The sequence below is a fragment of the Microcaecilia unicolor genome, chromosome 6 (genome assembly GCF_901765095.1).
Source record: "Microcaecilia unicolor chromosome 6, aMicUni1.1, whole genome shotgun sequence".
NCBI classification, from domain to species: domain Eukaryota; kingdom Metazoa; phylum Chordata; class Amphibia; order Gymnophiona; family Siphonopidae; genus Microcaecilia; species Microcaecilia unicolor.
The window spans coordinates 151,775,022-151,801,832 of record NC_044036.1 but is presented as its reverse complement, the minus strand read 5'-3'; the positions used below and the strand labels follow the sequence as shown (position 1 = coordinate 151,801,832).

Sequence of the window (26,811 nt, the reverse complement as noted above, 5' to 3'; positions counted from 1 at the left end):
CATTATTTTCTTGATGCTGTAATTTACTTGGTGTATGTACCAGTCTTTACTTGACGTATAGATCGTTTAAAACCTTTTATTAGGAAGTAGGTGTCTAATAAGCTGTCGAATGGAGTAGAAAAGAGGTGACCAAAGGGGCCAGTCATGGGGCATTTCGGGGTAGAACAGGAGCATGGTTTTGAGTTACATGTTTAATTACAGAATAAGGGTGATCTATGCCTAAATTTAGGCACAGGCTTTTGCACCACATTTTCATTAGTGCAAATGGTCGCACCTAAATTTACGCACAACCATAGGCGGTCGGTGGCCCAACTGTTTGGGGAGGCTAAAGGGGGTGGGGTTAAGGGTGGGGCCAGAGCTTAAATCCATAATTGTCTGATAACACACAGAAAAAAAAAAAAATAAAAGTCACAATTAATACCTTTTATTAAATTTAGATATTAGCTATGTATCATATGTCAAAGAATAAAGTGGTTGCTCAAAGCATATACTAACTACAATCGCTCAACTGCAAAACACTATGCACAACTTTGTGCAAAAACACACTCAGAACCTTAATGTACCATAAATATTACACTGGGCAGAACCTAATACACCAATATACCACCCATACGGAAAATGCAGACCGTCAATAATATGAAACAAGGGATCATAATATCATGATACATGTAGAGCCACAAAACACCCTAATTCATGTTTAATGTGGGATAAAATGCCATAAATAAGTAAATAAATATAAACTTTTAATGTTGAGCACCTAATTCTCAAAGTGGACATATTCCAAACACTATAATGAAAATAAAATGATCTTTTCTACCTTTGTTGTCTGGTGACTTTGTTTTTCTGATCATGCTGGCCCAGTATCCGATTCTGCTACTATCTGTCCTCTTAACTCCGTTTCTAGGGCTTCCTTTCCATTTATTTCTTTACTTTCCGCCTTTCTTCTTCATTTCTTGCCCTACATCCGTAAGTAAAAGCTGGGTCCTCCACAGACTTGACTGTCCAGTGGATCCAGCTTCTGCCTATTTGCTTCTTCCATGTGCAGTTTTTCTCCTCTCTTCCTTTTCCCTCATCTCATCTCCTTCCTCACTCTTCCCTCCTCTCCATCCATGTCCAGCAACCATCCTCTCCCCTCCATCCACCCATGTCCAGCAACCCTCCTCTCCTCTCCCCTCCATCCACCCATGTACAGCAACTCTCCTCTCCCCTGCCCTCCCCTCTCCCCTCTCCCATATCCAGCAACCCTCCTCTCCCCCCTGCCCTCCCCTCCATCCACCATGTACAGCAACCCACCTCTCCCCTCCCCTCTATCCACCCATGTCCAGCAACTCTCCTCTCCTCTTCCCTGCCCTCCCCTCTCCCATGTCCAGTAACCCTCCTCTCCCCTCCCCTCCATCCACCCATGTCCTGCAACCCTCCTCTCCCCCCCTATCCACTCATGTCCAGCAACTCTCCTCTCCCCTGCCCTCCCCTCTCCCATGTCCAGCAACCCTCCTCTCCCCTCCCCTCCATCCACAATGTCCAGCAGCCCTCCTCTCCCCTCCCCTCAATCCACCCATGTCCAGCAACTCTCCTCTCCCCTGCCCTCCCCTCTCCCATGTCCAGCAACCCTCCTCTCCCCTCCCCTCCATCCATAATGTCCAGCAGCCCTCCTCTCCCCTCCCCTCAATCCACCCATGTCCAGCAACTCTTCTCTCCCCTGCCCTCCCCTCTCCAATGTCCAGCAACTCTTCTCTCCCCTGCCCTCCCCTCTCCAATGTCCAGCAACCCTCCTATCCCCTCCCCTCCATCCACTCATGTCCAGCAAATCTCCTCTCCCCTGCCCTCCCCTCTCCAATGTCCAGCAACCCTCCTATCCCCTCCCCTCCATCCACTCATGTCCAGCAAATCTCCTCTCCCCTGCCATCCCCTCTCCCATGTCCAGCAACCCTCCTCTCCCTTCCCCTCCATCCACAATGTCCAGCAACTCTCCTCTCCCCTACCCTCCATCCACCCATGTCCAGAAAATGCTGCCCTGCCACCAAACCTGCTGCCTCTCCGATTCAGTGGCCATCCATCAGCAAACAAACACTGTGCACGGAGCCATAGAGCTCCACATGGCAGGCAGCGCTGACAGCTCTTCCGGTCCCACCCTCTATGATGCAACAAAAGAAGTTCCAGCTTCTTTTGGGCAGGAACCGGGAATGTGCCAGCGTGCGCTCCAAAAGAGGTTGCATTTGGGCTGGGGAGGCTTAGCCTCCCCAAGCCTCTTATACAGGGCGCCTATGCGCACAAACGTAACTCTTAAATGCTATTCTATAAACCGTGCCAAACTTTAGGCAAAGCTTATAGAATACTGCTTAAGTGGGGGGTTTTTCAGTGTCAATTATTTAGATGCCATTCACTGAATCTGGCTCATATTTGAGGGGCATAATTGAACGGGGGCACCCATCTCTACGGGCGGCCTGTAAAGGGGTGGGGCAACCCGTATTATCGAAACAAGATGGGCGTCCATCTTTCGTTTCGATAATACGGTCGGAGATGCCCAAATCATGAAATTTAGGTCGAGCTTAGAGATGGGCAACCTCGGTTTTCGCCGATAATGGAAACCGAGGACATCCATCTCAAAAACGACCAAATCCAAGGCATTTGGTCGTGGGAGGAGCCAACATTCATAGTGCACTGGTTCCCCCTGACATGCCAGGACACCAACCGGGCTGCAGTGGACTTCAGAAAAAGGTCCCATGTACATAACTCCCTTACCGTGTGTGCTGAACCCCTCAACCCCCACTTCCCACTACTGTACACCACTACCATAGCCCTAAGGGGTAAAGGGGGCACATAGATGTGGGTACAGTGGGTTTCAGATGGGTTTTGGAGGGCTCACATTTACCACCACAAGTGTAACAGGTAGGGGGGGATGGGCCTGGGTCCGCCTGCCTGAAGTGCACTGCAGTACCCCCTAAAACTGCTCCAGGGACCTGCATACTGCTGTCATGGAACTGGGTATGACATTTGAAGCTGACATAGAGGCTGGCAAAAAATGTTTTTTATTTTTATTTTTTGAGTGGTAGGGGGTTGGTGACCACTGGGGGAGTAAGGGGAGGTCATCCCTGACTCCCTCTGGTAGTCATCTGGTCAGTTCGGGCACCATTTTTAAAGCTTGGTTGCAAGAAAAAATGGACCAAGTAAAGTCGGCCAAGTGCTCGTCAGGGACGCCCTTCTTTTTTCCATTATCAGCCGAGGACGCCCATCTCATAACCATGCCCCCGTCCCGTCCCCGTGAACTTTGGTCATCCCCATGACGGAAAGCAGTTGAGGATGCCCAAAATCAGCTTTCAATTATGCCAATTTGGGCGCCCTTAGGAGAAGGACGCCCATCTCCCAATTTGTGTCGGAAGATGGGCGCCCTTCTCCTTTGAAAATAAGCAGGATTGCTTTTACATAATAGGCATAACATATATATGCCTAATGCCTTCACCGCCTAGATCAGTGGTTCCCAAACCTGGTCCTGGAGGCACCCCAGCCAGTCAGGATTTCAGGATATCCACAATGAATATTCATCACTTCTAAATATAGGATCTGTATCTATAAACAATGATTAATCTCTACAATGTTTTTCTCTTAAATCATTGTACATCACCTATAAATTATTTACAAAAATACTTTAATTAGCTTTAATAGAAAATACACCAGTTGAGCGATATCAGATGGCATATTTTAGACAGTGTTCAGTTGGGGTAGGTGGGAGGATGGGAATCCTGAACAGCTATTAAACTACAAAGAACAACGTTGGATATTTTTTTCTTAAAACGCTTCAACTATTGGGGCTGAATTCAGAATGAGAAAGGTGGTCTCTGATCTAAATGGTCGTTGTGAATGTCTGTATAACCAATCGGGTTGTTAGAAGTTCAGTCAGCTGATTGTCATTTAAATGTCAGCTTTTCCACACAAAAAAAATGTCGTGGCCATTTTCTCCCTATGTGAGAAAGCATGCAAGTTGTTTAGAATGCAAGTTGCTGTAATGCAGAGCAGTTTAACAGATACATAGATTTTACTTTAGATTTTGCAGTTTATTTGATTATTTGTTGAGTTTATTTTGTTTATTTTCAGTGGATCTTGTCCCTAAGGAAGTTGTGAAACTTGGCCATGTCGGTGGAGGTTCTCACGGAGTTGGAAACAGCTGCAAGTTAAGTGGTGCTAGTTACACTAAAAAAGTTTTGAATATTTCTGGACTGTTTTAAAGAAAACTTAACAAAAAGCTAAAGCCCCCTTTTACTAAGGCGCACTCACATTTTTAGTGCGCACTAAAATTGTGGGCGCGCTAAACGTTAGAGACGTCAATGCAGTGGCATAGCCAGAAGTCAATTTTTGGGTGGGCCAACAGGTTGGATGGGTGGGCACTAGACAGTGGTGTGCTGGTAAATGTTTAACAACAGGCTCTCTCCCTGGTCCACCTCTGCACCCCCCCCCCCCCCCCCCCGGTCCACCTGTGCACCTCCCCTCAAAATTGCAGAGCTGGCTATAGCCGGGAGAGAGCCTGGGGGGGGGGGCAATGCATTACTCTCTCCAGGAAAAAAAAATTAAATGATCCCAGGTTCCAATTTAATTCATGTTTAATGTGGGATAAAATGCCATAAATAAGTAAATAAATATAAACTTCTAATGTTGAGCACCTGATTCTCAAAGTGGACATATTCCAAACACTATAATGAAAATAAAATGATTTTTTTCTACCTTTGTTGTCTGGTGACTGTTTTTCTGATCATGCTGGCCCAGTATCCGATTCTGCTACTATCTGTCCTCTTAACTCCGTTTCCAGGGCTTCCTTTCCATTTATTTCTTTACTTTCCTCCTTTCTTCTTCATTTCTTGCTCTATATCCATAAGTAAAAGCTGGGTCCTCCGCAGACTTGACTGTCCAGTGAATCCAGCTTCTGCCTATTTTCTTCATCCATGTGCAGTTTTTCTCCTCTCTTCCTTTTCCCTCATCTCATCTCCTTCCTCACTCTTCCATCTCCTCCATCCATGTTCAGCATTTCTTCTCTCTCCCTTCCCTCTCTTCCATCCATGTCCAGCAACCCTCCTCTTCCCTGTCCTTCCCTCCATCCATGTCCAGCAACCCTCCTCTCCCCTGCCCTCCCCTTCATACACCCATGTCCAGCAACCTTCCTATCTCCTCTTTCCTCCCCTCCATCCACGCATGTCCAGCAACTCTCCTCTCCCCTCCAGCCATCCATACCTAGCAATTCTTTTCTCTCCCCTGCCCCCCTCTATCCATCCATACCCAGCAATTCTCTTCTCTCTCCCCTTGTCCTCTCCATCCATCCATCCCCAGCAATTCTCTTCCCTCCCCTGCCTCCCTCCATTCATCCATACCCAGCAATTCTCCTCTCTGCCCTGCCTCTATTCAGCCATACCCAGCAATTCTGTTCTTGCCCCTGCCCCCCTCTATCCATCTATACCATACCCAGCAATTTTCCTCTCTGCCCTGCCCCTATCCAGCCATACCCAGCAATTCTGTTCTTGCCCCTGCCCCCCTCTATCCATCTATACCATACCCAGCAATTCTCCTCTCTGCCCTGCCCCTATCCAGCCATACCCAGCAATTCTGTTCTTGCCCCTGCCCCCCTCTATCCATCTATACCATACCCAGCAATTCTCTTTTCTCCCCTGTCCCCTCCCTCCAGCCATCAGCGATTCTCCTCTCACCCCTCCCGCTCCCATCCATGTCCTGCGATTCCACCTGCCCGCCCGGAGCCCTCTTCTCCCCCCCCAAAAAATTTACAGTGCAGGCTGAGCTCTGTTCCCGCATCTGCCTCCCTCACTCTCATGGCAGTGCTTCCCAAACGCTGCCCACCGCCGCCACATTCGCAGGATCTACCTCCCTCCGTCTCAGCACTCAGCAGCAGCGGTAGCGAATCATACACGCTGCCTCCTTCTAACCCGGAAGCGTCTCCTCTGCTGCTTACGGGTTAGAAGGAGACAGCATGTATGATTTGCTACTGCTGCTGCTGAGTGCTGAGATGGAGGGAGGTAAATCCTGCGATCGTGGCTGCGGTGGGCAGCGTTTGGGAAGCGCTGCCGTGAGAGTGAGGGAGGCAGATGCGAGAACGGAGCTCAGCCTGCTCCCTCCGCTCCGCTGCCTCCACTGCTGGGTGGGCCTGAACCAAAACTGGGTGGGCCTGGGCCCACCCAGGCCCACCCATGGCTACGCCCCTGCGTCAATGTATTCCTATGGGTGTCTCTAACATTTAGCGCACTTACAATTTTAGCACGCGCTAAAAACATGTCACGGACTGTCACGGAGTCCGGAGTAGTGAGCCCTTGGGCCACTGCCAGTGACCGGCAGCAGCAGGTGAACCACCCAAACAGGAAACGAGGCTGACACAGACAGGCTGGTACCAGCAGGACTGGAACTAGCAGGATGGGAACTGAAGCTGTAGATGAGCTGGGCTGGAATAAGTAGGACTGGAGCTACCAGACTGGAGCTGAAGCTGTAGATAGGATTGTCAAACAGGATTCAGGATTCTCAAACAGGATTCAGGCTTCTCAAACAGGCTTGGCTGGAACAGGATTCAGGCAGAGCTGGAATAGAAGCTGAAAGCAGACATGGCTGGAACAAACAGTGGAGGAACTGAAGCTGAAGACAAACAGAGCAAACAGAAGCAGGATTAGAACTGAGGCTGAAGGCTTGCAGAGCTGGAACAAGCAGGGTTGGAGTAAAAGTTGAAGACTGGCAAGACAAGAACCAGCAGAGCTGGAACTGCAACAAACACACACAGACGAAAACTCATTTGAAGATCTCCGTTGTAAAGGCAAGCCTGAAAATTCCCAGGTGCTTAATAAAGGCAATTACAGATGAGGTCAGAAGTAAGTCTGGAATGCTGGAACATCAGAATAGGGCTGAAATGGGCTCGGCTTGGCTGGAACCGGATTCTGGAACATGTTTGGGAAACAGGGAGAAGACAGTCCACAGCAGCCATAGGGCCTGGTCACCAGGAGGCGAGGTGAGTGTAGTCATGGGATACAGTCACAACCGTAACAAAACATGAGCGCGCTTTAGTAAAAGGGGGCTGCAACAAAAAGTTAAAATAATGGATTGATGAAGATTTGCACAGTGTCGCCTTTGAATGTTTGCATAACGACGTTGATGCTCTGAACTCTGATGATCCTTATATTAGTAAGATGAAAATGCTGCAAAATTCATGAAAGTGCTGTGAAATGTTAGTGATATCGTTACTACTACTGTGTTGTGTTTAAGTAAGCAGTTGCTGGGACAATTACCATTGTAATAAACAATTATCGGCACTAACTGGCATTAATTAAGATTTACACGCACATAAGCACCGCCATACTGGGAAAAGACCAAGGGTCCATCAAGCCCAGCATCCTGTGTCCGACAGCGGCCAATCCAGGTTTCAAGAACCTGGCAACCCCTCCCCCCCCCAAAAAAAAATAATAATTTTTTCCCTTCCCCCCCCCCTTTTTTTTTTATAATGTTCAATGGACTTTTCCTTCAGGAATCTGTCCAACCCCCCCCCCCCTTAAACTCCGTAAGGCCAGCTGCTGTCACTACGTTCTCCAGCAACGAGTTCCAGAGTCCAACTACACGCTGAGTAAAGAAAAACTTTCTCCTGTTTGTTTTAAATCTACCATATTCTAGCTTCATCTTGTGTCCCCTGGTTCTATTATTGTTTGAAAGTGTAAACAAACGATTCACATCTATCAGCTCTACTCCGCGCTCATTATCTTGTAGACTTCTATCATATCACCCCTCAGCCGCCTTTTCTCCAAGCTAAAAAGCCCTAACCTTCTTAGCCTTTCCTTATAGGGAAGTCGTTCCATCCCTTTTATCATTTTCATCACCCTTCTCGCTAAGTGTATTTCGTAGCATGGTGCACCTAAATTCTAAGCTGCATAGTTGAAAAGTGGACTTAGTTATGGGAGTGGAATGGGCAGGTCATGGGCGTTTCTAAAATCTATATGCGTTGTTATAGAATACACCCGCTCTGTTCCTAATTTATGCGTCGGGATTTACACCAGCTTTTAGTTGGCTTAATTGACTGTAACTCAATTTAGTTGCATGCAGCAGCACTCAGTGTATTCTATAATCTACACCTAGAGAATACGATTTGATTTCTGCGTGGAAATCGAGGCGCAATATATAGAATCTAGCCCTAAGTGCTTCCATGTTAACTGGGAGCAGGTACTGCGCATTTATCTGAATGTTAACGTATGACATGCAATTAAATAGAATGGGAATTCCCCTTCTTGATGCAACATTAGTTAAAATCCCATGTTATACCACAAAACTTAATATTCTTTAGCAGAAGGGCCCTATGGGCCTTATTCTATAAAGCTTATGCTCCTAAACTTACACTCCTAAATTTATGCTCCTAAATTATGAACATAAACTATTTTGGAGCATAGAGTATGCTCATAATTTAGGAACCTAAATTTTGGAGAATAATTTACACTCATAAATTTAGGAGCCTAAATTTAGGAGCATAACCGTTATAGAATAAGGCCCATTATGTGTTAAAACTTTTTAACATGCACTAAATTGTCCTTTTATCAAGCCATTCTAGAAAATGGCCGGCGTTGCAATTAGTGCGTGGGTTTGCTGCACGCTGCGGCTGCTTTCTAGCGTGGTGAAAAAATGCCGGAACTGTAATTTGTGTCAGTAATGTCTGTGGGCTGATTTCACATTTGGTGCGCAGCCGTTCCCACCTGAGTCCTTACTGCCACTTATTTAGCTAGCAGTAAGGGCTCACGCGATAATCCTGAGGTAACCGGGCAGCAAGTGGTGATGGCCATACACTACCTGATTACTACAGGGCACGCTGAGTCCCCGCCTCCCGTGCTAGAAAATAATTTCTATTTTCTAGTATGGGGATTGGCATGCGCTGATCACAGCAATACCGCAGGATGCCTTAGCATGCCCACAGTGGTACTGTTGTGGCTACCTGCACGGTAGCCCTTCCGCCCTTTAGTAAAAGGCTCCAAAATGAGAATGCATTTTAATTCATAAGTTAACGCATGTTAAAATCTTAGCATACTGATTAATACACATCCATAAGGTTTTCCCTGCAAGAATATCATCCTTTTTACTTACATTTGCCACTGCGCTGAGGGGATGCACTGGATCACAATCTTTTGCTTCTACAGTCAGGGTATACCTTTTAACAGTCTCGTAGTCTGGGTGGGTCATCAATTTCATAGTTCCAGATACAGGATCTATCCAAAACCGATGAATAAGTTCTGTTTCTCCATGGATTATTTTGTATTTTACACAGTCTTCTGGTTTATCCTGATCTGTAGCAGTTACTTTTCCAATTACGTAGCCAGCTGCAAAATATACATTTTACATTTATGATATTTAAATTTAAAAGATGAGTACAGCTTCTGAGGAAAGCAAATACTCTGTAAAATGCGTTTCCATTGGCTCCTTGAACATGACATCAAACCCCCTTTCCTGCCATCTTTTCTTTTCCCAAGTAAAATGATTAGCATGGATGAATTATATTTATTTAATTAATTAATTACATTTGCTATACAAAGTAAAAGCTACAAAGAGCACAGGAAAGCTAAGAGGAGCATAAAGGTTCAGAGAAGCAAGAGAGGAGGAAAAAAGGGAGAAATAAAGCAATTAGACAGAGTGGCTGGGAGGCCCACAAAGGATTAAACTGCCAAGATTTAAGGAAAGCAGGGTAAGAAAGCTCAGATTTAATATGATGGGGTAGCATGTTCCATAGTTTGGAGCCTGCGTATGCAAATGCAGTGGTGCGAGTGCAGTCAAGGCATATAACAGATGAAGGTAGGAGGTAAAGTAGTGACAGCTGGGAAGAACGCAGGGATCGGGAAGGGGAGTAGGGCATGACCAACCTGGACATGCAGTCGGGAGCTGATTGCAGAAGACATTTATACACCAATAGAAGCAGTTTATAAGTAACCTGATAAGAAATAGGAAGCTAGTGTTCCTGTTGTATTTTTGATTCCATGGATATATATGCATAAGAAGGCAAACAGTGAAATGAAAGAAGGGAACCAGTGGAAAGCATATTAATGAGCTGCCGCTTGTACGGTCCTTGAAGACTCCAATTGTTTTCTTTTTGAAGTATCTGCTAAAGTGACCTTTATATCAAAGACTGCAGGAGAACATAGATAACAATAATCCTATTAAATAGCACTTTCATGCCATTGGATAATATGGTAGTTATTTCATGATAATTCCTGCCAACTTGGTGGGTGTAGATGACGCCATAAGGGAGAAAGAAGCAGTGCATGTGGAGGAGACTTCTGAAGATAAGTCTTTCAGTACTGCTTCAGCCTAATGTTTACCATGATAATGCATGCTTAAAGTGAGTAAGAAGACATAAAAAATAAAGGTCTAGTGGAGGGAAGACCCATTCCTACACAGTTTTGGTTCTCCTAAGTAGAATAAAATTTATTTATTTATTTAATGCATTTATACCCCACATTTTCCCACTAGTTGTAGGCTCAATGTGGCTTACACATAACCGTAGGGTAGGCTCCAGTTCAGAAAGTATAAATGAACAATGTAATAGTAGGTTATTAAGCGTATAGGTATCATATAAAACAACAGAGATAACAAAAGATAGTACAGTGTAATGCAAGATAATAAGGTCCATGGAGTTTGCTGAAAACAGGAAAAATTAAGATTAGGTTGAGTCTGGAAGGTATGCCTTTTTGAACATGGTGGTCTTCAATAATTTTCTGAAATTTAAATAATTCTGAGTTGATTTTAAGGTTCTGGGTAGTGCATTCCATAGTTGTGTGCCTATGAAGGAGAAGTTGGATGGGTTGGATCCATTCACAGGCCCTTTTACTAAGTTGTATAGGCGCCTACATGAGCCCAATGCATGCCAATTCGGGACTACCACACGGCTACCACGTGGCCCGGGCAGTAATTTCATTTTTATGTGCACCCACTATGTGTGGCAGAAACACTAACCGGGCGCTAATAGGTATTGTAGGCGTGCTGATGATTACCGCCCGGTTAACGCGTGAGACCTTACCACTAAGTCAATGGGTGGCGGTAAGGTCTCAGGCCCAAAATGGATGTGCGCCAATTTTCATTTGGCCGCACATCCATTTTCGGCCAAAACAAATAAGGCCTTTTTTTGCAGGTGCACTGAAAAACTAACCTGCGTGCATCCAATGCACGCATCTACACCAGCACAGGCCACTTTTCAGCGCATCTTAGTAAAAGCACCCCTCGGTTACTAACACGCCATATAGGAAAATTACCTCTAGAGATGAGATGGCAGTTGGCTGATTGGCACAGAGGGGCAAGTGCCATGCACTGCCTTGTGAAACCTTGGCTTGATCACTGAGCCAACTCCCACTCCCAGGCTGGTTGGGGCTAGGGATACAGAAGAGGAAGTGTTCATATCTCCAGGTGGGGTGGGGGCAAAAGAAAATCATGGCCATTGCTTAAGGGTATAATCCACTGCTGGAACCAGGATCACTGCTACCTAGTAGAAACTCTTACTGATATACTCCAATGCAATATTACACTATATTGCCATTCACTATAATTTTTTTTTATATATACGTATATGTGTATATATTTGTTTTGAGTACCCTCAGATATTTCCACTATCTTCGGAACTCAGATATACTGCTGCCTAGTGGTGTAGCACTTCTTTCATCGGGTTACTCATTTTATGTGTAATTAAAACACCACACCACACCACACTGAATACTAGAAGCGTCTCGCAGTTTGCTCTACAACGATAGATGGTGCAGAGGGCAGCCTTAACTCTAGTCCCTGAAGAAAGAATTCTGAAACCTGCGGAGTCAGGCGTGTTCAGGGGAAGGCAGTCGGATGTTTTCTAATAATTTTGCCTTTGGATGTAGCGAGGCAGCACGAAGAAAGATAACTGCTGGTTGATTTATTGAAATTATTGCCATTTTTGAAGTATGAAGTGAACTGGGCTGGTTTAGAAGGTGTATTACTTAGAAAGTTGTGTGAATATACCAGCCCATTAGTACTTATGTGGTGTTTTAATTACACATAAAATGAGTAACCCGATGAAAGAAGTACTACACCACTAGGCAGCAGTATATCTGAGTGCCGAAGATAGTGGAAATATCTGAGGGTACTCAAAACAAATACATACACATATATAAAAAAATTATAGTGAATAGCAATATAGTGTAATACTGGATTGGAATATATAAGTACATAAGTACATATATACATAAGTACTTATATTGCCATACTGGGAAAGACCAAAGGTCCATCGAGCCCAGCATCCTGTTTCCAACAGTGGCCAATCCAGGTCACAAATACCCGGCAAGATCCCCAAAATGTACAAAACATTTTATACTGCTTATCCCAGAAATAGTGGATTTTCCCCAGTCCATGTAATAACGGTCCATGGACTTTTCCTTTAGGAAGCCGTCCAAACCTTTTTTAAGCTAACCGCCTTTACCACATTCTCTGGCAACGAATTCCAGAGTTTAATTACATGTTGAGTGAAGAAAAGTTTTCTCCGTATCAGTATGAGTTTCTACTAGGTAGCAGTGATCCTGGTTCCAGCAGTGGATTATATTCTATCTACCAGAGACTATTGGATATTTATTGTTTCATTGCTTAAGGATGACACCTGAAAGCTAAGGGGCCTTTTACTAAAGGGTTACTGTGTGGAAACCCGGAACTGCCACCAACCCAACGCGGGGCTGGCAGTAGTTCCATCCCCAGCTCACACTCTGTTTCCAGCACTAGTGGAAATATTGAAAAAATATTGCCACAAGGGGTTACCCGGCAGTAATCGGGCAGCGTCGCTGGCTGCCCGGTTACTGCTGAGTTAGAGCAGGAGCCTTTACTGCCACCTCAATGGGTGGCAGTAAGTGCTCCCCCTGAAATGACCACACGGTAAAAGCGAACTTACCGCATGACTATTTCATGTTTGGTTATTTTCACCCGCTGCGGTAAAAGGGGCCCCGCTAGTATAGGGCCCCTTTTACTGCAGCTTATTTAAAGGGCCCCTAAATTCAGAGCACATGACTGCAGGGTTCTGAAAAGAGCCCTAGTACATGTCCCCTGACCCAGTAGAGAAAAACCGCAGAAGACTGTCATCCACTACGTACAATAGGCCAAACAAAGGAGTAGTGTGACCAGCAAGGCACCACCAATGACAACAGGAAGATGGAGCTTATAGTAGAAAAAAACTTTATTCGTAATGCCCGACACCTCAGTGATGAGACTACTACATATGCTGAGGGAGGAGGCAAAATAAGGAATCTTATCCCCATCACCAACTAATTCAGAATGAAGAATCATGACACCAGATATTAACCCTAGATTCAACTGAGCTGAAAGTTCAAACAAGGAAGATTATCTTTAGAGCCTATAAAGATGTCTTAATGACAATAAGTGGAAATATGTAATGGCCTACCTCCAGAAGTTTCTGGAACCTTGAAAGAATAAGTTGCAGGATTAAACACTGGAGGAAATTCATTGAAAGAAGTGACTGACACAATTATTGTCGTGGTAACTGCAAAGTAAGACATTTTTAATCATTTATTTTTATTCACTCACAAATCAAAATTTAAAAAAAGAAAGAGGAAGGGTAAGTTACATCAATTGTTTCAACATGTTTGATACTGGAGATGGCCATATTATTATTAAAAAAAATTCCAGTTCATGAATACAGACAGAAATATTGGACAAATTTGTGTTCAGCTTGTGGAAATTTGCCCATCCAAGTGGCAGCCGAATTTGTTTAAACACTTGCCACAAAGTTCCCAGGTTTCTAAATGGTTGCCAAAGTTAGTTCATTAGAAGCAGCTTTTGGGTTTTTTTTTTTCTCTTTCCGTAGTCATACTGTCCTCACATATTCAAAAAGATGAGAATCTCTAAATTAAACCACAAATACAAACACAAATATTACAATTGACAGGAAAAGTTACAGGGGTATGTTTACTAAGGTGTGTTAGCATTTTAAACGCGCCTGTAAATTTAAGGCGCATTAAACGATGACCCGCCTATACATTTCTATGGGCGAGTTAGCGCTTAACTCGCGTACACCATTCACACTGTAATAGGATAAGACCCTGGGTGGGAACTCCCCTTGAAGCCAATGGAGTCGGAACTACCATACCCAGAATTCAGTAGGAGAGGGGGGGTGGAACCCAAACCCCGGGTTGGATTCCTCTTCCAGGAGCCAGCAGCAGCAGTGAGGGGAATGGAGAGGCAGTGGTTACCAGAAGGGGCGCATGAACCAGGGAAATCAGTTCCCCTGGCTTAAGAATCAATACATAATTCCTGCAACCTGTGAGAAAGAGAGGGTGGCTTTTCTGGAGTCTGAAGAGAAGGGAGGGGGAGGAGAAGGAGGACATGGACTGGGAGGTGAGTGAGACAAATCTACCAGCTGTTACACGTGGTGGAGAGGAATTTATGGAGGTGGAGGAGTTCAGATAAGTGACTTTTGCATAAAGAAAAGGGCAGTGTGTGGGAGGCCACAGGGTTGTTTGTTGCCAGGGCCGTGCTGATGCGGTAAGCGAGGTAAGCGCCACAGGGGGGCGCTTGCCTTCAAGGGGCGCCACTGCCCTGCCGTCCGTCTGCTCACTTGCAAAATCTTTCACCTGACCTTATGATTCTCCTATCTCCGCTGCCCTCCCCTTTTCATGCAAAGGAGCAGTATTAATTGAGGCAGGCACGCTCTTCAAGTTTTGTGAGAATACAACCAGATTGCTATTTATGCTTCGGTTTGGGGCTAGCTCCTCAGTCAGGGTGAGTTTCAGAGCTTGAAACAGCATTCAAATTAAAGAGAACCTGAAATTTTAAAAGTGCTAAAAATAAGTTTTAAAAGTATTTGCCTTAAATCTAATTGCAGAATTCAGGTGCTGGGAGTCTGTACTTGGTTGTCATATGCTCAGATTTGTTTAAATCATATGCAAATTAGTCCGGTGTTTTTCACTAAACATTCCCATGAGTGTCTGTATGTTAATCTGCATTCAAATAGCGCTCTCTGATTGGATGATCAGCTTCTGTTAAGAAATCTGCCCCGGAAGTGAACAGAGTGAGAGCTGTCCTTTGCCAAGAGAGACATCCAGCTGTGACTTCCTGTGTTTGTTGATTGAAGTTATAAAAGAGTGCCTGATTGTGGTAAATGAGAAAATATAAGTGAAAAGAGATTGGTGGCGATTGAAGTTTCTCTAGTGAGAAAAGGATCTGAATATTTCAGGATTACTTGAAGTTTATGAAGAATAGAAAAGGGTGAATTTCAGTTTAAGAGTGTTTAAATGCTATAAGCTATATAAGGCTAGGTAGATTTAAGTGACTGTAAGCAAGGAAACCTTAATATTTGATCTGAAATAAATATTTGATCTGAGATAGTTGATCAGAGATAAATGTTTGATCTGAATTATATCCTTTGGTGCAAAGGAGATTAGAATGCAATAGAGTATTTCTTTCTGTTTACCAGTACAGTCAAATAATTCCATTCCACTTAAATATTTTTTTGTTATATATACCGTATTTTTCGGACCATAAGACGCACCTAGGTTTTAGAGGAGGGAAATAGGAAAAAAAAAATTTTTCCTTTTTCCCTCCTCTAAAACCTAGGTGCTCCGGTGCGTCTTGTCCGAGTTCGGGATCGCCCTCCCCTACTCACGTCAGCGATGTTCCCTGGTGGTCTAGTGACGTCGGGGCAGGAAAGAGCCCCCTCTTTCCTGCCCAGCGCGCTGCTCTCCGTCCTCCTCCGTCCTCCTGTATGCTGCCTGACGGTCTCGGCGATATTCAAAATGGCCGCCGAGAGTCTCGGCGGCCATTTTGAATATCGCCGAGACCGTCAGGCAGCATACAGGAGGACGGAGGAGGACGGAGAGCAGCGCGCTGGGCAGGAAAGAGGGGGCTCTTTCCTGCCCCGACGTCACTAGACCACCAGGGAACATCGCTGACGTGAGTAGGGGAGGGCGATCCCGAACTCGGGGGGAGGGCGATCCGGAATCGCTACCTTCGGACTATAAGACGCACCCCCCATTTTCCTCCCAAATTTTTGGGGAAAAAAGTGCGTCTTATAGTCCAAAAAATACGGTGTATGAGGGAGTAGTATCTGGATTTATTGTAAATCAAATTGATTCCATTCACAGGAATTCATATTCACCTTCACCTTCATGCATTCTTCCGATATTATCTTTTAAGGATGAAGTTTTATTTTATGTTCACTCTGTCTCTTGTGAGCTGAGCACAGTTAGTTTCCTCGGCTGCCACGACTACATATTAGAGGTATTTTGATACTGTGTGAAGTTTTACCACAGACGGGTGACATATATAAACCATTCTCCTTGGATAGGATGTGATATGTGAAAATACATTTTGCTTTAATGAAATTGCTAAACTTTAGAGTCAGAGACTTATCAATGAGGGATACATACAGTGCTGTTTTTTCCTGAGGTCCGGCTTACTTGCCGAAAGAGGAGAAGCCTGTCCATTGCTTACAGGAGGGCAGAGGACTCGTAGTACTAGGCCTGCTTTCCCAGGCTGTGGAGGAGGGGGGGGGTACCTAAACTTGTTCATGAACTGTGAATGTGGACTGAAATAAAAGGGATTCTTTTCCAAAACTGGCATTGTGGAGATGTTCACTGGCTGTGGCTGAGAGTGGAGTGCTGAGCCCGGAGAGACGGTGACCCGGCCCGGCTGTGGAAGGAGGGAGTTTACAACGCACGTTAAAAACGCTAATGCGTCCATAGCGCCGCTTAGTAAACATAAGGCACAATGTTCTATTACAGTTACAGACAGTGCATATGTACATCCCACTCTAATAGCAAATGATTATTTATTTGAACTATCACTGAATATCTTCAAAGGAGGAAAAGACTTCAGAAGCTCAGTTATAAGTGCAATATATGCACACCTTCAGGGGTCCTTTTACTAAGCTGCGGCAAATGGGGACCTGCGCTGTCGTCGGTGTATGTTTTTGATTTACAGTATGCTGAGGCCCTCTTTGATCGCAGCAGGTAAAAGGCTGTTTTTTGGTTTTTTTTTTAAAGAAATGGCCATGCGGTAAGTGAAGCACTTGCCGAGCGGCCATTTTGCGGGGTGAGTACTTACCGCCACCCATTGAGGTAGTGGTAAGGGCTCCCGAACTAACTCAGCAGTTACACCAGCACAACAAAAATATATATATATGTATATATATTTTTGTAGCACCGGAAATGGCGCATGCTGGGGGTGGGAACTGCTGCAGTAGCCCAGTCGTACTTCCGATTTAGCGAACAGTAAATCTTGGGCTTACTGCCGCTTAGTAAAAGACCCCTTTACCAGGGGCATAGCCAGACCTCGCGGTAGGAGAGGGCCAGAGCCCAAGGTGGGGGGGGCACATTTTGGTCTGTCGCCACCTCACCACCCCCCTCTTCCGCCACCTCGCTGCTCCTTGCCTCCCCGCCGCCTCGCTGCTGCAAATACCTTGGCTGGTGGGGGTCCCCAACCCCCGCCAGCTGAAGCCGTCCAGTGCCATCTTGTTGCCTGTCTCCCCTCATGTCCTGCATGCTCCTTTTAGTGAGATTGCGCGTGCTCAGTTTCACTAAAAGGAGCATGCCGGACGTGAGGGGAAGAGAGCGCAGGGCAGGCAACACGGCAGTGGCACCAGATGAAGTTTTCATCTGGCGGGGGTGGGGACCCCCATCAGGAAAACCAGGGGCCCAGAAGAAATTTGGGGGGGGCCAGGCCCTCATGGCCCCACATAGCTATGCCACTGCCCTTTACTGAGGAGCTTCCGATGATGATGAGAGCATAGGCAGCTGAAACAGAGCTGTTTTCTCTATGTTGCTGGTGCTGAAGTCCGTTGTTGATTGCTCCTGATGAACCTTTTTGTGAAACGGCAGGCGCTTTGTTGAGCACATCTGAGTGCAGTTTTTTTTGTCAGATAAGTGGTTTCCTGTATTAATGACTGTTTTTATATGACAGAAGAAGAAATGCTAAAATTGTTTGAAATATCAATAATGAAGAATTAATACAACTATCAATAAAGAAGAATGGATTTTTTTAGACTTGTGAGGAAGCTCCTCAGTGAAGTTGTGCGTAAATTGCACTTATAACTGAGCTTCTGAAGTCTTTTCCTCCTTTGAAGATATTCAGTGATATCTCAAATAATTAAATAATCACTTGATATTTAGAGCTTTGATGTTAATCTGACCGGCAAGTATTTCACCTATTGATTCTCAGTATTAACTTACATAGACATAGAAAATTCAGTTTTAGAAAGCTGGGATGTACGTGTGCAAATGTGCAACATGTGTACATGCCAAGGGGGTATGGTCTGAGTGTGTTTTGGGCTGGATTAGGACAGGGCTAAAAATAGATATGTATTCTCCACTTTGGGTGGGCCCCAAGTTAGCCTGGGTGGGTCCTTCCTACCCCCACCCCCTTACATATGTACAATTTTTTTAAAATGTGCCCCTGCTATCAAAATCTTTCTCCCCTTTCACCCAGCAACTGTTCCTCTCCACCCCCCACCCGGCATCTACTCCTCTTTCCCCCCTCCCCCAACCCGGTCTACCTCCAAGCCATCGCCAGCAGTGATTCCAGTAAGCAACCTGCACTAGCCTTACAAGCTTCCCTCTACCGCATTCCCACCAGTGAAGAAACAGGAAGTGACATCATCGAGTGTGGGATGTGGTAGAGGGAAGCCTGCATGGCTATCTATGTAGGTTGATTACAGGAATTGCTGCCAGTGCCAGCTCAAATGTAGATTAGAGCAGGGGGGTTCAGAGAGAGACGGGCAGCTGCCATGAGAGAAAGAGGAGTGAGACACCACCAGTGAGGTGCTTTGGGGGCCACTACACTGGGTAGGACTGAGGCAACAGGCCCACCCATAGCTACGTCACTGTTTCAGGAGGGGAATGTATCTCTATGACCTCCAAAATCAACATTGGGATTTAAGCCTATTCGCTAGGGAGTCCAGATTTTTTTAATGGTGCTCATTTTGGGCAGTGATCTACAGGAGAGACAGAGAACATCACCCTCTTAATCCTGCAGTTTTTTTCCCCCTCTGAAAGTGATAGTTCTAAATGAATTCAGGCTCTGTAACTAACTGGGGAAAAAACAGACTTGTTGGCTTATGATATTGCAGGCATACAAGTTGAAGCATCAGCACATATGCGTCTATGTTCTGACATGTCAACATATATGTGTAAGAACCAACACATATATGTGTATGATCCCTCTGTTGGCATTGTAAGTATTGACAATTGACAAATAAGTGTTGCCGCCACATGTAACCAGCACATACATGTCCATTCCTGCTTGAATTGTAGAAAAGGCTATAAGATGGCAGATCCTTTTCCAAAATACTGCCTGAATTTGGTACGCCCCAAACTGCAGGTCTCAATTCAATGTTCTGTCTCTAATTAACCGGCTACTTTAGGGTTCCTTTTACTAAGCGGCGGTAAGCACAATGCGGGCTTACTGCTAGCTATATAGGAAGTACCACGGGCTACCGCAGCAGCCCAGCCGTACTTCCCACCCCTAGCACATTGTCATTTCCAGTATTTATTTTTGTAGCACCGGAGCGTACCCGGCATTAATCAGGCAGTGCCATACACTGACCAGTTACCGCCGGGTTAACACGGGAGCCCTTACCACCACCTCAATAGGTGGTGGTAGAGGTCCCCCCCCCCGCCAAAACAAATGGCCATGTGGCAAGCAGTTGCGTAGCCACGTGGGGCCATGGGGGCCTGGGCCCCCATAGATTTCGCCCTGAACCTCCCTGCCGATGACCCTCTCGACCCCCCCCCCCCTCCTGCTGCCAACCCGCCAGCTGAGTTCCTCCATGCAAGGCTTTGTTCTGACTGTTGTACGTGCAGGACGTCAGAAACACTCGGAACGAAGCCTTGCGCGGGAAGAAGAGGACCTTGGCTGGCGGGGGGTTGGGGTCCCCCGTCAGCAAAGGTAGGCGGCGGGAGGGGGGGTCTAGAGGGTCATCAGCAGGGGGGGTCAAAGTTGTTGGTGGGGGGGCAGCAATGGCGGGGGGGTCGACGGCGCCGGGGGGGGCTAAAATGTGCCCTCTCACCTCGGGCTCTGGACCCCCTCCCGCCGTCTGGCTACGCTCCTGGTGACAAGTGCTTTACTTGCTGCATGGCCATTTCCTGCAGGAAGGCGAGACTTCCCTTTCACCAGCTGCAGAAAAAACGGGGGCCTCGGTGCACGTGTAAAACACGCACTGATACCAGCGCTGGATCCCTTTTGCTGCAGCTTGGTAAAAGGGACCCTTAGAGAGCTGCTCTTCTGATCAAGTAATTACCTTTCCTTACCTTCACCAGTACATGACCAATCATTAGAGGGCACACAAAACCTTCAAGACAGTGAGTATAGCATGGCTTATTTTTAACCTGAATACAAATAAGGAATATGATAATGAACTATTTATCAAACATGGAGTAAAAGGAATAGTCTGAGATCTTAATATACCTCTAGTACCTGTATGTGTAGGGTCCATGATGCCAGAGTCAGACACAGATACCATCATCTCATACGTTGTAATTGTGTCATTGTCATAGTCTAAGTCTTTCATCAACTTTCAAAAAGAGAGAACTTGATAGATACTTTAACAACAAGATATGAGACCAAGAGAAGTACAAAATATTTACAGTGAAAATAAACACTGTGAAAATTAGACTATTTGCCCTTAATTTTTCCAACAACACTAACTTCTGCAGGATTGTTTCACCATGAAATTATTGAAAACATTGTTTTTGTATCAAGTGAAAGCTAGTGAAAGACTTCCTTTTCTGGGTATTTCATAATCCCTTCCAATTTTTTAGTCATGCACACCCAACGCGGGTCAATTTGGAGTTGCTGCTTGGCTACTGTGTGGCCCTTACGGTAATTTCATTTTTGACACGCGACCGCTAAAACCGGGTGGTAAGCATCATTCTACACACATAGACGATTACCGCATGGTTAATGTATGAGACCTTACCGCTAAGTCAATGGCTGAGGGTAAGATCTCGAATCCAAAATGGACGCGCACCAATTTTTATTTTGCCGCATGCCCATTTTCAGCAAAATTTGTAGAAAGGCCTTTTTTACAAGCACGTTGGAAAATGGATCTGCGTGCACCCAAAACATGCGCCTACACTAAAGCAGCCCATTTTTCGGTGCTCCTTAGTAAAAGGACCCCTAAGTGGAAAAGGATTTGATTTTGAGTTAATAACAACTAAGTCACAAAAAAGTGCCCTAAATGACCACTGGAGGAATAATGGAATGACCCCTTTACTCCCTCCATAGTCACTGAACCAGGTGCATAGCTACGTGGGGCCACGGGGGCCTGGACCCCCCTGCTGAAGACCCTCTCAACTCCCCCCTCCCGCCGCCAACCCGCCGTCGCCGTCTGCTACCTTTGCTGGTGGGGGACCCCCAACCCCCACCAACCGAGGCCGTCTTCTTCCTTTGTTCTATTTCTGAGTCTGACGTCAGACTCAGAAACAGAACAAAGGAAAGGACCTTGGCTGGCAGGGGTTGGGGTCCCCCGCCAGCAAAGGTAGGCGATGGCGGGGGAGGGTTGGCAGCAGGAGGGGGGTCGAGAGGGTCATTGGCGGCGGGGGTCAAAGTTGGTGGTGCGGCAGCAGGGGGTTGGCAATGGTGGGGGGGGGGGGGGGTTAGCAGCGCCGGGGGGGGGGGCTAAAATGTGCGCCCTCACCTTGGGCTCTGGACCACCCTCCCACCGAAGTCTGGCTACGCCCCTGCACTGATCTGCTCCCACCTCTCAAAGATGTGACAGAAACAGTACATATCATCTTGTATGACAGCCTCAGATGTTATACCAGTCCTATTAGAGCAGGAAGCAGATTCCTGGAGTGGCCTAGTGGTCCGTGCGTTGCACTGTAGAGAAGGGGACTCAGGCCCATATCCCACTCTAAGTGTTACATTTGTGGTGGAAAGTGTGAGCCCTGCAAAACCCACCAAAAACCTACTGTACCCACATATAGATAACACCTGCAGCCATAAGGGCTATTGTAGTGGTGTACAGCTGGATACTGTAGGTTTTTGGTGGGTTTTGGAGGGCTCACTACACAATACAAGGGAGCAATGATGAGATGCATACATGGAAACGTTTACATGAAGTTCACTGCAGTGCCCCCTAGGGTGCCCCACTGCTCTGCTGGGATCTTTGTATTTTTCCTTTGAATAATTCTCAATGGGGCCCTGTTACTAACCCGCTTAAGCGTCTATGCGCGCCCAACGCACTCCAAACGCATGTCAAAATGGAGTTACCGCCCGACTACCATGTGGCTCTTGCGGTAATTTCATTTTTGGTGTGTGGCCGAAAAATAATTTTTATTTTCGGACGCGCGCAGGTCATTACCGTCCGGTTACCGCATGAGACTTTACTGCTAGGTCAATGGCTGGCAGTAAGGTCAGAGACCCAAAATGGATGCACAGCAATTTTGATTTTGCCGCACGTCCATTTCCGGCAAAAATTTTAAAAAGGCCTTTTTTACAGGCGCGCTGGAAAATGGATCAGCTCGCGCCCAAAACCCGCGCCTACTCTACCGCAAGCCATTTTTCAGTGCACCTTAGTAAAAGGACTCCTAAATTTCATCTTTTTCTGTTACAAGAATGATTGTCTTGGAATTTGTACTATATAATCTTATAAATAAAAAAAATTTACAAAAAAAGAACACGAGTGCTTCATGCTTTGCCAGTTTTGTTTTGTTTTATTTTGTTTTTTAGTGCATACGGCTAAGGCCTATTTGTGAAAAATAAATCACAAAACTGGGCCTGTCCTCATAGTACCTGTTTGCTACATGAAAAAGTTTACTAATATTCTGAGTTAATCAACTACTGCTATGTAGTTCAATAGTTCAGAATTCAGTGGAACCTGGTGGGCAAAAACATGTTCGTAGACTGGTTTTGACTCCTTGGTGAGATAATGGGGGGTTATTGTATAAGCCCTGTTCATGATTTTCAGGTAGATATACCAGTACTTACATATTTGGACGGCTTCCTAATGGAAAAGTCCATAGACCGTTATTAAATGGACTTGGGGAAAATCCACTATTTCTGGGATAAGCAGTATAAAATGTTTTGTACATTTTTGGAATCTTGCCAGGTATTTGTGACCTGGATTGGCCACTGTTGGAAACAGGATGCTGGGCTCAATGGACCTTTGGTCTTTCCCAGTATGGCAATACTTATGTACTTATGTATATATTGTACACATGTGTAAAAACTGATTTCAGAAAGTCGCTGTTTACATGTGAAGATCCACAGGCATGGTTTAGGTGATACTCATGTGGCTGTAAATTGAACACACACATTCCCCAGTTCACAAAGGAAACACGTATGAGAAAAAAAAAGGTTCATTTTGGCTTCTACACCTGCTTAATGGCATATATGAGGGTTTTTTTTAACCAAGTGTTCATTTCAGCCAGGGCTTTACACAAGGGATTAAAGGAGTCTTTTCTCCTGAATCACTTGTAGGTTTTGTAGATTTTTCTCCTGAATCACCTTCTACATGAAGCTATATTTAAATTGTGGCCTCACTACATTATTGTTGGCATTTACTCATGTTGATTGGTAAAATGGGGCAGCTACACCAGGGGCGTAGCCAGACTTCGACGGGAGGGGGATCCAGAGCCTGAGGTGAGGGGGCACATTGTAGCCCCCCGGCGCCCCCCCCCTCCCCGCTGCCGCTGCAACCCTCTTGACCCCCCTTCCCGCCGCCAACCCTCTCCCGCCATGTACCTTTGCTGGCGGGGGACCCCAACCCCCGCTGCGTACCTTTGCTGGCGGGGGACCCCAACCCCCGCCAGCCGAAGTCCTCTTCTCGGCCGCGCGGCGTTTCCAAATGATCTGATCAAGTTTGAATCTGTTTCTGTGCATGTGTCTGACGTCCTGCACGTGCAGGACGTCAGACGCACGCACAGAAACTTGATCAGATCATTCAGCAAGCAATGCCATGCGGCCCCCGGGTTTACCACCGGTCTCTGGCGTGGATTGGCTTGGCACCACTGGTCCTACACCTCTCTTGGTCCAGGGTGCCTTGGGGATCCTGTTAGGCTGCATCTGGCTGCTCGTATCGGCCAGTTCATGCCGTTTCTGTGTGCCTGCCGCCGGCCAATAGCAGCCACCCAATCGGGCCATTCGTACCGTGAGCAACTGGAAGTCTCAGCTTGCCTTGTCGGTTCCAGATACTGTGGGGAGTTGGCAGCCTCTGAACCAGGCATATTAATGTCCCTACTCCTTGGCAGTGTTGTCGCCGGGCCCGTTGGCATCCTGGGCCCCGCCTCCATTGCGTGCGATCAGCTGTTCGGCTGAGCGATGACAGTCTGGAGCTGCTGCCATTTGCCTCTGGTTCCCTCTTCTTCTCTTCAGGCCGCTTACTACTGCTGTCGCATTTTGGTTGCACCTATAGACACTCAGCCTGCCGCCCGTTCACCCCAGGCCTGTTCATCATCCATTGATCGTTGCAGCTGGGCCGTTGAGCATTTTGGAACTGTGTCCACCTGGTAGCTGCATCCATCGTATGAGGAGCTGGAGCGGACGGTTGAGGAGCAGCTTTCAACTTCTTCTGCAGCCTGCTTTTTCGACGTGGCCTGTTAGGTCACTCTCATCTCATCCTGCTACGGTTGGGTGGCCGATTGCCACTGTTCAATCCAACTTAATCAAAACCTTCTCTACCATCAGAGACTGGCACAGGCAGCAAAAAGGAGTTCAGCCTACACCTCAGCCTCAAAATATCACCTGAAGTCCTTCCTACCAACATATTTATGGACCATTTTGGACTTTTTTCACCTTTCCTTATTGTCTATTTTTCTCTGTTTCTTTGTTTCTATCTAATCAATTTCTGATTTCATTGTACTTGTATCTCCTCTGATCTGGCCAAAGCCTTTCAGTGCATTTTCCCTTCCCTTCTTCCTCTGATCCTTCTACCCTCTCTACTGTCATTGTAATTGTTTCCTCAGTTCATTGTAAGCCGCTTTGAGGCTGCTTTAAGTAACATAGTAACATAGTAGATGACGGCAGAAAAAGACCTGCATGGTCCATCCAGTCTGCCCAACAAGATAAACTCGTGTATACCTTACCTTGATTTGTACTTGCCTTTTTCAGGGCACAGACCGTACAAGTCTGCCCAGCAGTATTGCCCGCCTCCCAACCACCAGTCCCACCTCCCATCACCGGCTCTGGCACGGACCATATAAGTCTGCCCGCCCCTATCCTCGCCTCCCAACCACCAACCTCTCTTCCCCCACCTGCTCCACCACCCAATTTCGGCTAAGCTTCTGAGGATCCATTCCTGGTATAAAGCGGGGTATAAATGTTCTGAATAAATAAAATACCCCTGGAACTGAGCATGTCCCAACCTGGATCTCGGTTCTGATTTCTACACTCTATGGGGCCCTCTTACCAAGCTGCGGTTAAGGGGGCCCCTGCGCTAGTGGCGGCGGCTGTTTTTGCCATGTGTCGAGGCCCTTTTTACTGCAGGATGTAAAAAGGCCCAAAAAAGGAATGTCTATGTGGTAAGTTTGCACTTGCTGCCATTTTGGGGGGGGATCACTTACCGCCACCCATTGAGGTGGCATTAAGGGCTCCCACGCTAATCCAGTGGTAACCAGGCAGCATGTGGCACTGCCCGATTACTTCCGGTACCCGCTTGCCACATGCCAATCCTTTAGTAAAAGGGCCCCTATGTGAAGTGAAGCTCCACGTGTAACAAGGTCTGTAACTATATGGATTTTTGATTATTGCACACCATCTTAAATTGATAGAGGTCTATAAAGTAACGAGTGGAGTAGAACGGGTAGACGTCAATCGCTTGTTTACTCTTTCCAAAAATACTAGGACTAGGGGGCATGCGATGAAGCTACAATGTAGTAAATTCAAAATGAATCGGAGAAAATTTTCTTCACTCAACGTGTAATTAAACTCTGGAATTTGTTGCCAGCGAATGAGGTAAAAGTAGTTAGATTAGCGGAGATTAAAAAGGTTTGGATAGCTTCCTAAAAGAAAAGTCCATAAGCCATTATTAAGATGGACCTGGGGAAAATCCACTGCTTATTTCTAGAATAAGCAGCATAAATTGTATTGTACTGTTTTGGGATCTTGCCAGGTACTTGTAACCTGGATTGGTCACTGCTAGAAACAGATGCTGGGCTTGATGGACCTTCGGTCTGTCCCAGTAGGGCAACATATATGTTCTTATGTACTCATGAATTTTTCAGGAAGGTGGTATATAGAATTTAATTTAAAAAATAAACAAACTTACCATAATGACTGTAGGAGACCCTGCCACATGTTCAAATAGCTTCCCAGTACCAATGGGTCCACTGATAGGAGTATAAGTAAGAGCGTTCGGGGGTTTATCCAGATCTTCACAGTTCAATGTAGCCACAATAGTATTTGCTGCAATGGGTTCTGGACTGGTATAACTAATTTAAGAATATTATTGACACTTTTCAGATACCAATCTCCTAGAAATCTTTTGTGGGAGGAGTAATTCTATAACAATGTGCCTATATAGAGAGCCCAGAGGGCACCTGATTGGTACCTTATTCTATAAAGGAAAGTAGACAATTTACTGTAAGTGGGTATATATCCTGCTTATTTTCGAAGGAGAAGGGCGGCCATCTTCCGACACAAATCGGGAAATAGCCGGCCTTCTCCTAAAGCCAGCCAAATCGGTATAATCGAAAGCCAGTTTTGGCCAGCTTCAACTGCTTTCCGTCGCAGGGCCGGCCAAAGTTCAAGGGGACATGTCGGCAGTGTACTGAAGGCAAGACGGGGGCGTGGTTAACAGATGGCCGGCCTTAGCCAATAATGGAAAAAAGAAGGCCGGCCCTGACGAGCATTTGG

At 46.1% G+C, this 26,811-nt stretch overlaps 1 protein-coding gene across 1 annotated transcript in view; it reads right to left on the bottom strand.

Annotated features, from left to right (window-relative positions):
• LOC115472478 (cadherin-related family member 3-like) overlaps positions 1 to 26,811 on the bottom strand; it is a 116,662-nt gene that overhangs the window by 50,824 nt on the left and 39,027 nt on the right. Inside the window, exons 9-12 of the mRNA XM_030206768.1 lie at positions 26,225 to 26,387; positions 20,434 to 20,530; positions 13,409 to 13,507; positions 9,097 to 9,329 (exon numbers count right to left, since the gene is read on the bottom strand). Of these exons, the coding sequence (XP_030062628.1) occupies positions 9,097 to 9,329; positions 13,409 to 13,507; positions 20,434 to 20,530; positions 26,225 to 26,387 (592 nt within the window). The remainder of the gene's footprint in view (positions 1 to 9,096; positions 9,330 to 13,408; positions 13,508 to 20,433; positions 20,531 to 26,224; positions 26,388 to 26,811) is intronic.